At 40.8% G+C, this 15,335-nt stretch overlaps 1 protein-coding gene across 5 annotated transcripts in view; it reads right to left on the bottom strand.

Annotated features, from left to right (window-relative positions):
• Positions 1 to 392: 392 nt before the first annotated feature.
• atg16l1 (ATG16 autophagy related 16-like 1 (S. cerevisiae)) overlaps positions 393 to 15,335 on the bottom strand; it is a 38,569-nt gene continuing 23,626 nt past the window's right edge. For 4 of the 5 annotated variants that reach the window (XM_061719965.1, XM_061719966.1, XM_061719967.1 and 1 more), the window contains 7 exons: positions 13,090 to 13,161; positions 7,852 to 7,972; positions 7,649 to 7,754; positions 5,820 to 5,969; positions 4,574 to 4,621; positions 3,598 to 3,699; positions 393 to 842 (listed from right to left, as the gene is read on the bottom strand). In XM_061719965.1, coding sequence (XP_061575949.1) covers positions 749 to 842; positions 3,598 to 3,699; positions 4,574 to 4,621; positions 5,820 to 5,969; positions 7,649 to 7,754; positions 7,852 to 7,972; positions 13,090 to 13,161 — 693 coding nt within the window. In that variant the 3' untranslated portion in view covers positions 393 to 748. The remainder of the gene's footprint in view (positions 843 to 3,597; positions 3,700 to 4,573; positions 4,622 to 5,819; positions 5,970 to 7,648; positions 7,755 to 7,851; positions 7,973 to 13,089; positions 13,162 to 15,335) is intronic. The other variant, XR_009782508.1, reaches the window with a different exon arrangement.

The raw sequence follows: 15,335 nt of genomic DNA, 5'->3' as shown, positions 1-15,335 counted from the left end.
TCAACATTAATCTCAACATTTCGACTTTTTTCTCGCAGTGCATAATGAAAAATAAATCTCCCTCTAAAATACTATTTTTATGTTTCTCCTGCCCTGATAATCTTCCGTAACTTCCATGGTCTTAATCCCTGTGGATTAAAATCTAATTACAACTAAAGTTCTTCCATCTAGTTTTACAAGTGTATTTGTAATGACGGGGAAGAACATGAAATAAGTTTATAGTGGGTGTGTGAATGATCAATAATCAGGATTACTGGCAGTAATAGAAGGATCAATAATCAGGATTATTGGCAGTAATAGAAGGATCAATAATCAGGATTATTGGCAGTAATAGAAGGATCAATAATCAGGATTATTTCACACACAAACGCTTCCAGACAAACATGTTTTTTTTAAATCTTTAATGTTGAAACTTCCCGTTTCTGCAGAAGCTTTTATTTTGAAGTACTTCCTGTCCGAACAGGGAAACGTCTCTGCGTGTGATTGGCCGGGCCGGTCACCTGACCAAACATCCAGATTGATGAGTCGTCCTCGCCGTCGTCAATAAAACTTTATTAACCTCCAGTCCTTTACGCTCTTAAAACCACGGACGACATGAAAGTTCCTGGAGGCAAAAACGTAAAACCGTCTCCTCTTCCTCTTCCTGGGTCCTGGAGGAGGTGATGAAGACCCTCTGCAGGCCCCGCCCCCTGGTCCTCCTGGCCCCGCCCCCCGGTCCTCCTGGCCCCGCCCCCTCTCCTCCAGCCAATCACAGGTCAGACCAGAGGATGGCCCGGCTTCCCTTCTCCACGCTGACGACGAAGGCTCCGGACGGAGACCAGGACACGGAGTTGATGGCAGAGCTGGAGGACGAGGAGAGAGACGTTAACATGTTACCATGGTAACGGGGGGGGGGGGGATTCAGTTACCACGGTAACGGGTAACGCACGAGTTGCAGACAACGAGAGGAACATTTTATTTATTTATTTAAAGGTTTAGTTATCAGGGACAATGCACATTAATACATTTAACCCTTTGCTGTCTTTGGGTCAAGGGTGAAGGGAGAAAAGAAGGAATAAAGGAAAGAGAAAAGAAAGGAGAAAAGAAGGGAGGAAGTAGGAAAAGGAGTAAGGAAGGTTGAAAAGATTGAAGGGAGGAAAGAAGGAAGTAAGGAAGAAAGGATAAAAGAAGGAAGGAATTAGGAAAGGGAGTAAGGAAGGGAGAAAAGATGGAAGGAAGTAGGAAAGAAGTAAGGAAGGGAGAAGAGATGGAAGGAAGGAAAGAAGGAAGTAAGAAAAAAAGGAGAAAAGAAGTAAGGAAGGGAGAAAAGATGGAAGGAAGGAAAGAAGGAAGGAAGTTGGAAAGAGAGTAAGGAAGGGAGGAAAGAAGAGAGAAAAGATGGAAGGAAGGGAGAAAAGGAAAGAAAGAAGGCAGGGAAGAAGGAAGGAATGGATAACATAAGGAAAGAAGGAAGGAAAAGCAAAGAAGGTAATAAAGGAAAGAATGATGAAAGGGAGGTAGGAAGAAAAAAAGAGTAAAGGAAGGTAAAAGAGGAGGAAAAGAGGAAAGGAAGAAGGAAGGAGAGAGCAGGAGGAAAGAAGGAGAGAAGAATTGGGTCATTTTGACCCAAAGACAGTACAAGGGTTAAACAAATGTAAAATATGCCAGAATTAGCCAAAAAGGCTATTTTGCACCTGCTGTCCCTGGACTGGTGTAAAATAGTCAACCTAAAAGAAACATTATTAAAACATAATCAATAAAATCAATCCAAATAAGAAGGCTATATCAGAATAAAGATTAAAAGGTGAGTAAAGTAAAGGTGATTAAAAGAGAATAAGCTAAAATACACACACAGGTTAACATAAGCTCAACAACAGACAATTGTTACAAATGAAAACAGAAACATGAACATGAAGCAGCAACGGTAACATCTACATTAATAACACGAGACACAGTAACACACTCACAGGCCAAAAACAAACCAGACTAAAGCTCTAAACACAGAATAAAAAGCCATGAAACAGTGTAACTAGAGCAGGGGTCTAGTTACACAAAACTGAAATATTGCAAGCCTTTTATTATTTTAATATTGCTGATTATGGTTTACAGTTTAAGATTAAGATTCCCAGAATATTCTAATTTTTTGAGATAGGATATTTGAGTTTCTTAAGCTATAAACCATGATCAGCAATATTAAAATAATAAAAGGCTTGCAATATTTCAGTTGATTTATGAATCCAGAATGTATGACATTTTTGTATTTTTAATTGCATTACAGAAAATCACAATATTCTAATTTTCTGAGACAGTCCTGTACACACAAGTGTTATGGGTCGTTCTCTCTGAACCCAATCACACGACACCAAACTGGGTTAAACTTTAACCAAAACGAGGTGTAGTTTAATTGAAAAACACAGAAAAACTCCCACAGGAAACAAAAAAAAACCTTCCTCACAGGGAAGTCAGAACTTCTTCACAAATAACTGAAAAATCACAGGGAGAAAAAACCACCAGCAAACAAACAAAAAAACCAACAAAGCTCAGAGTTAACAAAATCAACCAGCAATGAACAACTGGCAGCCCGGCTGTTTAACCTTTAACCTTTAACCTCTCCTCCTGATGAGCTGACGGGCTGGTGTGGCTCACAGCGTTTCAAGCCTGATTTATGGTTCCGCGTTACACCAACGCAGAGCCGACGGCGTAGGGTACGCGGCGATGCGTGCACTACGCCTTAAGGCCCTGACACACCAACTTGACATCGCCCGCTCTCTGGCGACTGCTGTGTCGGCTCGCGTCGCCTGGGTCGGGCTCACTAGACACACCGCAAATACGTCACCCGACGGCCTGACTAGCACGTACGTTCTGCGCATGCGTGAGAGGTAATTCCCCTCCATACCGGCAGACAAAACAGACAAACAAAACTCTGGAGAATTACCGCTGGCTGAAATAAATCATTTAGGAAGATAGATGTTGGTTTAATAGATGAAATCTAACAGTTGTAGCTACACCTGTTAAGAAATTTGCTCCGAAAATTTTGGGATTTTCTGCCTGCCGGCTCCAGAGCTGATTTATGGTTCCACGTTAAATCGACGCAGAGCTACGGCGTAGGGTACGGCGTAGGGTACGGCGTACAGCGCACGTCGCCGCGTACCCTACGCCGTAGCTCTGCGTTGGTGTAACGCAGGACCATAAATCAGCCTTTATTCTGGCGAAGTTTGAAAAAGACAAGCGAGTGACTATATACATTCACTGAGTGAATATTATGAAAGTAAAATATATATTTATCGCTAGAAATGTAATCAAAACGCATTTTTATGCAGAAACTAATTCAAAATATTGATTTTATTCATAAGAAATGTCCGCCATGTTTTTTTTTTATTCAGTCCGCAAATGACGACGAAAAGCATTCTGGGAAATCTTTGACTAAAACTAGACTAAAATGGACAATTCTGACTAAAATAAGACTAAAATGCTCAGACTTTTAGTCGACTGAAACTTCACACGACTAAAGGAGAATGAACGAGACTAAAACTAATACAAACTAAAATGATACCTGGACCCAAATACTGGACTAGAACTAGAGACCAGTCCAGAGTCATCAGAGGTTCTGGGTCTTACTTGTGGTTCCGGTCCAGGGTCCGCTCCAGTTGACCCGTCAGGACGTTCCAGACGTACAGAGCTCCGTCAGCAGAACCTCCGATCACGTAGCTGCCGTCTGGGCTGAGAGGAGAACAGGTGAGGTCAGGACAGGTAAGTGGTACCCCATCAGAACCAGCCCCTGGTACCACATCAGAACCAGAACCAGCCCCTGGTACCACATCAGAACCAGAACCAGCCCCTGGTACCCCCATCAGAACCAGACCCCTGGTACCCCATCAGAACCAGAACCAGGTATACCATGCACTAGGACTGGGCGATATGGACCAAAAGTCATATCTCGATATTTTCTAGCTAAATTTATTATCATTATAGCATAGCATCTCTGTTAGCATCTCTGTTAGCTTCATTCTTTTCTGAGGCAAACCCTTAAAAAAACAGTCAGTTTTAATACAAAGCCTCGTGCCAAATGTCACACAGGTTCCTTTATTAACAGAGGTCTGCACAATATCAACATGTATAAAACACATGAAATAAAAATAAACTGCCTGCATATATAGAATAAAAATGCTTCTTGAATAAAATAAAACAAATATCCCTTTCCTGCATAACAATTAAATTAAAATACACTGTGCAATTAATACAATGTAGACAGTAACAGGCAGACTTTTCCACTGAGGTTGACAGTTGTGCAAATAACAAAACATTTGTGCAAATAAAACATTCAAGTCAATTTGTCACAAAAAAAGCTATATCAAAATCATAAAAAAGAAAAAAAAAAAATCTTTTTAATAATCGATATAAACGATATTGTCTCGTACCATATCGCGTTTGAAAATATATCTATATTTATTAAAATCTCGATATATCGCCCAGCCCTACCCCATCTCAGCCCCAGACCCCTGGTACCCCATCAGAACCAGAACCAGACCCCTGGTACCCCATCAGAACCAGAACCAGACCCAGCCCCTGGTACCCTGAACCGAGGGAGACTCACCTGAAGGTGACCCGGGTCCAGTCCGCTCCACACTTGAAGCCCTGAGCGCTAGAATAGAAACACATGAAGATTAAACACGGTTATTGCTGCAAACTATGAGAACTAGACAGTGGCCACGGTTACATGATGTTCTTTAATTCTGAATTAATTATTCAGAATTAAACTATCCAAGATGGCTGCCGCGCCGATCCAAGATGGCTGCCGCGCCGATCCAAGATGGCTGCCGCGCCGATCCAAGATGGCTGCCGCGCCGATCCAAGATGGCTGCCGCGCCGATCCAAGATGGCTGCCGCGCCGATCCAAGATGGCTGCCGCGCTCCAGAGTTTACGTTCAATGGTAGAGACCTGATCGATAAAGTCTCGTTCACGTGTAATATCTCGTTTGAAAGCTTGCGACATGTAGAATGTCAACAAACTTTATATAAATTTCCAAAAGCAACGACAAGTAAAAAAAACGGCCACGAACGGCAGGATATGAAATGCCGGTGGAGGAAGCAGTTTCACTGCTGTGAAGGATTAAGCTGAAAATGACAAGGAAACGATGAGGAAATAAAACATACTGCTTTGTGTGACGTACGCGACAGTTATGTTGCTCTGGGTAGACTCTTTAAAAAAAACCCACTGATAACAGTATTGTTTGTCCAGAATTTTTATCGGTACTCTGGTACCGAACATTTAGGAACCGGTAGCAAAAAGTACCGGCTCTTGGTAAACACACCTACTGCTGAACACCTAGAAACATCTGGGGTCGGCAACCCGCGGCTCTAGAGCCACATGCGGCTCTTTGGCGCCGCCCTAGTGGCTCCTGGAGCTTTTTCAAAAACGTTTTACCTTTTTTTTTCCCTTTTTTTTGTCTTTTTTTTCTCTTCTTTTTTTCCTTTTTAATTTCGACTTTTTTCTCGTTTTTTCAACTTTTTTCTCAACATTTCGACTTTTTTCTCAACATTTCGACTTTTTTCTCAACATTTCGATTTTTTTTCTTGAAATTTTGACTTTTTTCCCGACATTTCGCCTTTCGTCATTTGCCTTCATTCTAAGGCTTATACAAGACTTTTAATTTTTTGCGGCTCCAGACATATTTGTTTTTTGTGTTTTTGGTCCAATATGGCTCTAAAACATTTTGGGTTGCCGACCGCTGGTCTAGGGTCTGCCGCTGGGCCCAGGTGTGCTGGGCAGCAGGGGGCGGGGCCTCACCTGGGCAGCAGGGGGCGGGGCCTCACCTGGGCAGCAGGGGGCGGGGCCTCACCTGAAGGTTTGCCTGACGGCGTTGGTCCGCAGGTCGATGATCTTCAGCAGGTCGTCTCTGGAGCAGGTGAGCAGCTCCGTCCTGTCGTGGTTAAGGTCCAGAGACGTGACCCGACCCAGCAGTTCCAGCTCCCGCACGATGCTCTCCGCCCTGGAACACAGTTAGCATCGTTAGCTCTGGTCTAGCACGATGCTCTAGCCCTGGAACACAGTTAGCATCGTTAGCTCTGGTCTAGCACGATGCTCTAGCCCTGGAACACAGTTAGCATCGTTAGCTCCCGCACGATGCTCTCCGCCCTGGAACACAGTTAGCATCGTTAGCTCCCGCACGATGCTCTCCGCCCTGGAACACAGTTAGCATCGTTAGCTCTGGTCTAGCACGATGCTCTAGCCCTGGAACACAGTTAGCATCGTTAGCTCCCACACGATGCTCTAGCCCTGAAACACAGGCCCAGGTTAGCTCTGGCTAACTACCGTTAACTCTACCAGACCGTCGTTACGGTGTTTCAACTCTACCGGACCATCGTTACGGTGTTTCAGCTCTACCGGACCGTCGTTACGGTGTTTCAACTCTACCAGACCGTCGTTACGGTGTTTCAACTCTACCAGACCGTCGTTACGGTGTTTCAACTCTACCAGACCGTCGTTACGGTGTTTCAACGTTACCAGACCGTCGTTACGGTGTTTCAACTCTACCGGACCGTCGTTACGGTGTTTCAACTCTACCAGACCATCGTTACGGTGTTTCAACTCTACCGGAGCGTCGTTACGGTGTTTACCAGACCGTCGTTACGGTGTTTCAACTCTACCAGACCGTCGTTACGGTGTTTACCAGACCGTCGTTACGGTGTTTCCACTCTACCGGACCGTCGTTACGGTGTTTCAACTCTACCGGACCGTCGTTACGGTGTTTCAACTCTACCGGACCGTCGTTACGGTGTTTCAACTCTACCGGACCGTCGTTACGGTGTTTCAACTCTACCGGACCGTCGTTACGGTGTTTCAACTCCACCGGACCGTCGTTACGGTGTTTCAACTCCACCAGACCGTCGTTACGGTGTTTCAACTCTACCAGACCGTCGTTACGGTGTTTCAACTCTACCGGACCGTCGTTACGGTGTTTCAACTCTACCGGACCGTCGTTACGGTGTTTCAACTCTACCGGACCGTCGTTACAGTGTTTCAACTCTACCGGACCGTCGTTACAGTGTTTCAACTCTACCAGACCGTCGTTACAGTGTTTCAACTCTACCGGACCGTCGTTACAGTGTTTCAACTCTACCGGACCGTCGTTACAGTGTTTCAACTCTACCGGACCGTCGTTACGGTGTTTCAACTCTACCGGACCGTCGTTACGGTGTTTCAACTCTACCGGACCGTCGTTACAGTGTTTCAACTCTACCGGACCGTCGTTACAGTGTTTAAACTCTACCGGACCGTCGTTACAGTGTTTCAACTCTACCAGGCCGTCGTTACGGTGTTTCAGCTCTACCGGACCGTCGTTACAGTGTTTCAACTCTACCGGACCGTCGTTACGGTGTTTCAACTCTACCGGACCGTCGTTACAGTGTTTCAACTCTACCGGACCGTCGTTACGGTGTTTCAACTCTACCGGACCGTCGTTACGGTGTTTCAACTCTACCAGACCATCGTTACGGTGTTTCAACTCTACCAGACCGTCGTTACGGTGTTTCAACTCTACCAGACCGTCGTTACGGTGTTTCAACTCTACCAGACCGTCGTTACGGTGTTTCAACTCTACCGGACCCTCGTTACGGTGTTTCAACGTTACCAGACCATCGTTACGGCTCCAGGTGTCTCTGGACTCACCTGATGTCCCAGAATCGGACCTTCTTGTCGAAGTGTCCACTCATGACGCACTGCTCCGTGCAGACGATGTCGTTGCAGCTGGAGCCGGCAAACACCGTCTTCATACCTGCACAGGTGAGTCGGGTGGTCAGTGCGGGTCAGAGGTTAGCGGTTAGCCACACCTGGCTAACCCCAACCCTAACCGACCAATCACAATCACGTACAGACTTTGCTCCGCAGGTCCCACAGCTTCAGCGTCCGGTCGTAGCTCCCCGACACGATGCGAGCGTTGTCCAATAGGAAGCGAGCGGACAGCACCTTCCCGCTGTGACCCGTCAAGGTGTGCTGCGGACACAGGTACTGGGATTAAACTGCCGTATTGTCCCGAATATAAGACGACCCCGATTATAAGACCCCCTCTTTTTCAAGACTCAAGTTTGAAGAAAGACTTTTTGAACACCAAATTCAATTTTTATACAGAAAATAATTAAAGTACATCTGAAACAAATGATTATAACAATATATTCGAGAGAAAAGGCCTGTTATTTTGACTATTTGAAATCATCATGTTGAAGTTTGCATCATAACTTCTCCTCAGCTGCCGGTTTACCTGCCGATCTTCCAGCCTCTTTTCTCCAGATTGTCGCTACGTTTCTCCACTTTCTGTTATATCTTCTCTTATTTTCTTCTCTTTTCTTTCTTATACCATTTTTTTATTTTTCTTCTTCGTGACAGGGGTTCGCTTTGGCCTGGGGAGTTAAGTTCAGCATTTAAAGATATCTGGCGCCATCTAGCGGTGTGAATGGGTATAACGTCTAGACCCCGAATGTAAGACGACCCCCACTTTTTCAGTCTTATTTCAATTGCAAAAAACACCGTCTTATATTCGGGCCAATACGGTAGTTTGATAGGGTTACTGGGATTAACAGAACTGGATTAAATTGGTTTGATATTTATCTGATAGATTCCAGTTTAACTCAAATCCAGACTGAACCATGGAGTTCTGCAGGGTTCAGTGTTTGGACCCGTTCTTTTCTCACTGGGTAACGTTATTAGACGCGTCATTAATGTCCATCTCTATGCTGATGATACTCAGCTGTATCCGTCATTAATGTCTGGGAAACCTCCCATGATGCACCTCTCCGCCCTCAAAATCTATTAATGACTATTGTGCTATAAAGCCTTACATGATGGAACTTATATAAACCCTATAGTTAAACTCCAGAAAAGAGTTATAAGAATAATTATTCTGCCCCCCAGGCATTTTTGTTGTTTATATTGGCAGGTAGCACCCTTTAATGCCTTTTATTTGTTGCATGCTTTTATTTTGACAACCACCTGTCTATGGGAAGTAGGAGAAACAGGAAGTAGGCACAGAAAAAGCACATGTTGAGCAAAGCAGATTAGGAAAGTTCCTCCGTCGTCATCCAGCTGCGTGGTGCTGTTGAAAGCTTTGTCTGGGAGTTATCTACCGTATTTTCTGGACTATAAGCCGCTACTTTTTTCATAGGTTTTCAACCATGCGGCTTATACAAAGGTGCAGCTATTCTGTGGATTTTTCTTCCACCGCTCGGGGCGCTCTAACCGGAATTAGAATAAAAACTAAGACAAAATAAATGCAAAGAAGAATATGATACTTCTTCTTTAGCAGATAAAAGTAGAAGCAGATTTCAAACAGATAAATAGATAAATAAATACAGGTTATTTTCTCTTGGTTCTGTCCCGTTTTAATCAGCAAAGTTGCTGCCGTGTTAAAAGACACTGTTAGGAAAGGATCTATTTAGGTACAAACATGTACATCATTTACAGTTCAAAATCCTTCTGTACATGTAGTAAATATCTAATCTAACAACAGAAATATATGCGGCTGAAATATCTTCTTTTTTTTTTTAAATAGAGCGGATGCAGCTTATATACAGGTGCGGCTTGTATATCTTTTTTTTTATAGTTTTTTTAAAAATAGAGCGGGTGCGGCTTATAGTCCAGAAAATACGGTAAGTTGACATGCATTTTGTTCAGGAATATTGAAGAGTATTTTTATGACAAAAACAAGAAAAAGCCGAGGCACTCAAGAAGTTAGAAAAATTAAAAGGCCTTTATTAAATCATGGCTTAGAGCAAAATTTTGCTATCTGCCTTGAGGAAGGCCTACATGGCCAAAACATGTTGGCATTTTAACTTTTTCTAAGCCATGATTTAATAAAGGCCTTTTAATTTTTCTAACTTCTTGAGTGCCTCGGCTTTTTCTTGTTTTTGTATCTTTTGGATCCCCATGCCGAAGAGCACCTGAAGTATACTCTTTTTTACACCCAGCAGCACTCCATGCGTTTGTAGTTACCTTTAGTATTTTTATGACTTTGTGAAAGAAAAGTATGTTTTATTTCCATTTTAGTGTGGGACTCTGAAAGGTTATTTTATTTGGTCAGTGTAACTTTCAGACAGTTTGTAAGCTAATTTGGATGACCTTTTATTCATTATCTCTTGTTTACTGTAATGTAAAGCTGAAAATACCTGTGTACTTTGTTTTTCTTTACTGATTTTAACAATGTATGACAAACAGTGATTTTACTTTTTTCTTATGTTACAGTTTCACTCCAATTTGATTTGATTTGTTTATTTGCACAACATAAAAAAAAAACGGTACAAAAGTTTAAATGAACATAAAAAAACATGAAAATATGTGCAGGTGAGAAAGGAAGCCCTAAATGGGCTTATTCAAAGTTCTCACCAGGAAAAATAGATTGTATTGAAATAATAGCAAGAACAAAAAAAACAAACAAAAAAAAAAAAAAAAAACAGCATTCAAAAAAGATGGATATAAACAGACAATTTCTCGGTGTGCACGTGCAGAAGTGAGTCCACATTAAGTGGAAGCCCTTCTAGACGCTTGGTCAATAAGGCTGGTCTTCAATCTCTGTTTAAAACTATTAATAGACAGTGAAGATTTTGCGATAAGTATATGAGAGTTCCAGAGTGAGGAACCTCTGTCTTTGATGGAGAACTGACTGCTATTGGTACGACTGAATGAAGAATGGAGATCCTCAAATTGTCTGGTATTATAGTTATGAATTTGCGAATTGGTCTTAAAAAAATCTTTGAAAGTACTTGGAAGCATATTTGCAAGATAAGTGCATTTGTAAATGAAAGCACATGATTGGAGTATGTTAATATCATAGATGGATAATAAATTTAATTTTTTAAACAAAAAGGGGCAGATGGGGCCAAATAGGAGGCAGAAGTAGCTATTCTTACAAATTTCTTTTGAGTAATGAGTAATTTGTGTAGATTTGATGAATATGTGCTTGCCCAAACAATGTTGCCATAAATGAGATAAGGATAAATTAAACTGTAGTACAGAGTAACGAGACAAGCCTGATGGACCAAACCTCTGATTCTTCTGATGATACCAAGGGATCTAGAGATTTTGTTAGTTACAGAATGTATATGCTCTTTCCAGGACAAATTCTCATCCACAAAGACACCTAGAAATTTGGTGGATGAAACCTGATTGATTGCAATACCACCAATAGAGATCTTAGCTTTTTGCGGACAATATTTTTTGTTTTTACTTGCAAATACAATAAAATTAGATTTGTTAACATTTAACGACAACTTGTTTGCAAGGAACCATTTTGAAAGCATTGCTATACCAGAATTAGCTTGCTCAATAAGTGAATCAAAATTTCTGTGAGTTAGTATCAAATTGGTATCATCAGCAAATAAGATTGGTGTAAAGGATGAAGATACAGTAGCCAGGTCATTTACATAAATGAGAAATAAAAGGGGTCCTAGTATTGATCCCTGAGGGACTCCACACGACATCTTAACATTGGACGAAAAACAACCGTTGGCATGCACATATTGTTCACGGTTATGAACATAACTAGACAACCATTTCAAAGTAATATCATGGAAACCATAATGATGTAATTTGTCAAGTAAAATAGTATAATCCACAGTATCAAAGGCTTTGGAAAGATCTATGAAAATGCCGAGAGCAAATTCTTTATTATTAATAGCAGTATAGATTCTTTCCACCAGTTGTAAAAGGGCCATATCTGTATCTGTGGAGTGATTTTTTCTAAAACCATATTGATGCTCGTATAAGATATTGTGTTTGTTTAGATGGTGCAACATTCTGTTGTAAACCAGTTTTTCCAATATTTTTGAGAAACATGGTAAAATTGATATGGGGCGATAATTATTAAAGATTCTTGGATCTCCAGATTTGTGCAGGGGAATAACTTTGGCAATTTTTAAGTCTTGAGGAACCTCCCCAAATTGCAGAGATAAATTGAAAATATGCATAAGGGGTTTACTAATTGAGAAAGACACTGATTTAACCAATGAAGCAGCAATATCATCGTGACCAGCTGCTGATATCTTCAAATTAGAAATTAAATCTAAGACCTCTGTTTCGTTAGTATCTTCAAACTGTAAAATAGTAGGGAAATTGCCCTTAATGTAATCTAAATGATTACTACTTGAAACTCCCATATCCTTTGAGAGAGAAGAACCCACATTTGCAAAGAAACTGTTAAATTCATTTGCTATATCGGTAGGGTTATCATGAATCTTTTTACCATTCTTAAACTGAGATGGGAGAGGGGCAGTACACTTTTTTTTAATTTTGCATCTGCATGCCTCTTGAGTCTGCATTAAATTCCGGAGCTGAAGGATATATCCTGACTCTCATGTCTTTTGTAAATGGAGTTTGGCTTGCTGTCTACGTTTAGTCATCACACTTAAAGGAGGACAGTATAATAATAAATAAAGTTTCTTATCGCAATACTAATAATACATTATTTATAGAGTCAGGCACATTAAAATTCATAGATAATTGTTTATTTAAAAACATTAGAAATATTATTTCGAATTAAGAATAAAAGCCTTCCTACTTGTATTAAACATTTCTTCAGATTAAAAGAAATAAATGACAATTTCGGAAGGCTGTGGGTCTTACAGGGTTAAATACAGATGTGATCCATTTTTGGGAGTGAAATTATGGGATGGACTTTGATGAACTGAAATTATATAGATCTCTGTTGAGTTTTAAAGTTTTAAAACAATATTGTTTAATTATGCAGAGCGATTTAGAGTAAATTTTCTTTAGTCTTATTGATAAAGTGGGTTATCTTCTGGAAGGAACAGGATCGGCAGAAAAAACCTCCGGCTTCAGCAACTCCTTTTCCGGTTAAACAGAGTTTGTGTTTTATTGTTTATCGTGTGAAACTGATTAGTGTAAATATGTAGGATAATGTTTTGTCAGTTACATGAACACAAGTTAAGCTGCATCTAATGTAAGTGAAATAAAACATTAAATAAATTCATTCTCTACTATTCCTTGTTGTTGTTATGAACCAGTTCCTCCTTCCAGCAGGTCCAGGTCCCTTTTTTTGAAGCTTCATTCGTCTGTGATGGTAAACATTATAAATAAAGCTGAAATAAGTTTGTAAATCTTACCCTCAGCCTGAAATCATCCACCGTCCAGATCCTGCTGGCAAAGTCGTTAGAGGCAGCCAGCAGATACGAGCCCTGACAATCACAAACAACATGTCAACAATATTACATATATTGTAAGAAATTTCATCAACGATATATCACGATATATGTGACCGAAAAATAAAAAATACCCATAAAAAGGAAAACGTCTGTAGTTATGCATTTATTCAATGCCAAACCTTCATACAATGTAGGGCTGCAGCTATCGAATATTTTAGTAATCCAGTATTCTACTGAAAATTCCATCCATTAATCGGATAAAACATATTTTTGTTTAGTTAAAGAGCAATTATAAATATACATAAGACATAAGACATCACTAAGACTAAATTCTATAATCCAGTAGGTTCATGGCTGTGCATTTAAAAACCCTGAACTTACACCAGTCGACCAAATTCACTGATTCACTCAAAAAACTAAAGATCTTACCAAGAAATGTCCTTATTTCTAACCTAAAAATGCCATTACACCTGATAACACACATCACTTAAAAGGTTAGGTGTTTTCCCACGTGTTTCAATTGAACTTTCATTTGTGTCAAGCACATTTTAAGTTCTAGTTACATTTTAAGTTGGCAGTGTTCAAAATAAAATTATGAGACCTGCTGTATTGGAGCACATTTTCTTTTATCTTTTTTTTTTTTTTTTTTAATTTTTTCTTTCTTTTTTCTGGTGAGGGAGGACAGACAGGAGGTCAAACAAAGGTCAAGCTAGCACCAACCAAAAACACTGTCCCTGACCTCACCTTGTACGTCTACGCCGTCAAAGGTCACATGACCTAAGGCCAATGCGTATGTCAACATCCAACACTAAGCAGATTAAAGGAGCTTGAGGCCGGATTGTGGCAGGATTTATGAAAAAAATCCGTATACATTTTAAGTTTTCTAGTAATAATGTCAGATGAAGCGTTCCAAACCCAAAAGAATGAGTCCTCTAGTGTATCTCTCCTTTGCCTTGAACAGACTGTGTGCTGCAAAATGTGCTGCAATTCGGTCCCGAATTTCCCGCGCTGTCCTGCGGATGTGACGTCACATGACGCTGCATGCGCGTTCTCCCCATTCTCCTGTGCCGGCTTCACTGTTGGCTGCAGTACCCCCAACGGCCGTCGTGGCTAGAGAGTCTCATTTCTTAAAAGGAGCCTCATTCTCCTTTAAGTCTGCAGATATTTTTTTTTTTTTTTTTTTTTTTTTTTTTTTTTTTTAAATCGGAATGTTGCCTTATTTAGATGAAGGTCAATAAAATAAGATTTTTGTTGTCAATGTTAATGTAATAAAACTATAATCTGTCAATAAAGGCTCTAGCACTATCTAAGCAAACGTGTATAAGTAACAAATTAGATAATATCATTAAATCCCATTTTATACATTTTAAAGAAACAGTGTAACAGTCCACATTTCGCCAGCAATCACAGGGCAGAACTGCTGAAGGAAGTGAGACTGAGGCTTCCTGTAGCAAAACTCAAATTGAGCCAGATCATTGTCCCGCAGGACTACTGGCACAGAGTGTAGCTTGCAATTCTTTTATCTTTTAGTTAAAATTGTAGTGGGAACAGATGTTTAGAGGAACCTATGTGTGTACCGGGTGAAGGCTGATTTATGGTTCCGCGTTAAATCAACGCACGGCGTAGGCCCTGCGTCGATTTAACGCAGAACAATAATTTTGGCTTTAGAGGGGGAACATAGGAGAACGGACCAGAAGAATATAATAAAAGTTAAGCACTGAGCTACATGTGTCTCCCGCCTGAGCATGATGTTACAAAAACCAAACATATCCTCCTCTTTATTCTTCCTTTACGTGCGTGGTGTCAGCGCGTTGTGCCGCATTAAATGTAGTCCGGGTGAAACATCTGCTTTGAGCTGCAAAATTAAACGATTCCTCGAGGCAGAGAAGATTCCTCCATCATTTTTTGTAATCGAATTACTGGAATTATTGGAGGAATCATTTCAGCCCTAATACAATGTAGAAAGAAAGTGCATTTGTATATATTTCCTCACTCTGCTAGTCTTGTAATTGTAAACACTGTTAGACACATTAAAGTGCATGAACATTAATAACATGTTTTATATAAACCAGGACAGTCACTGCTTTGTTTCTAATACTGAAAAGTCAGTAGCAACTTAATTTAGCGTAGTAACTCACTGGCTGCTAGGCTTGTAAATAGGGCTGGGGATTGATTAAAATGTCAAGAATCGATTCGATTCTGATTCT

This window comes from Cololabis saira, chromosome 4 (assembly GCF_033807715.1).
Source record: "Cololabis saira isolate AMF1-May2022 chromosome 4, fColSai1.1, whole genome shotgun sequence".
Lineage (NCBI taxonomy): Eukaryota > Metazoa > Chordata > Actinopteri > Beloniformes > Belonidae > Cololabis > Cololabis saira.
Note: the sequence above shows the minus strand (reverse complement) of the source record. Positions and strands in the feature narration are given on the sequence as shown.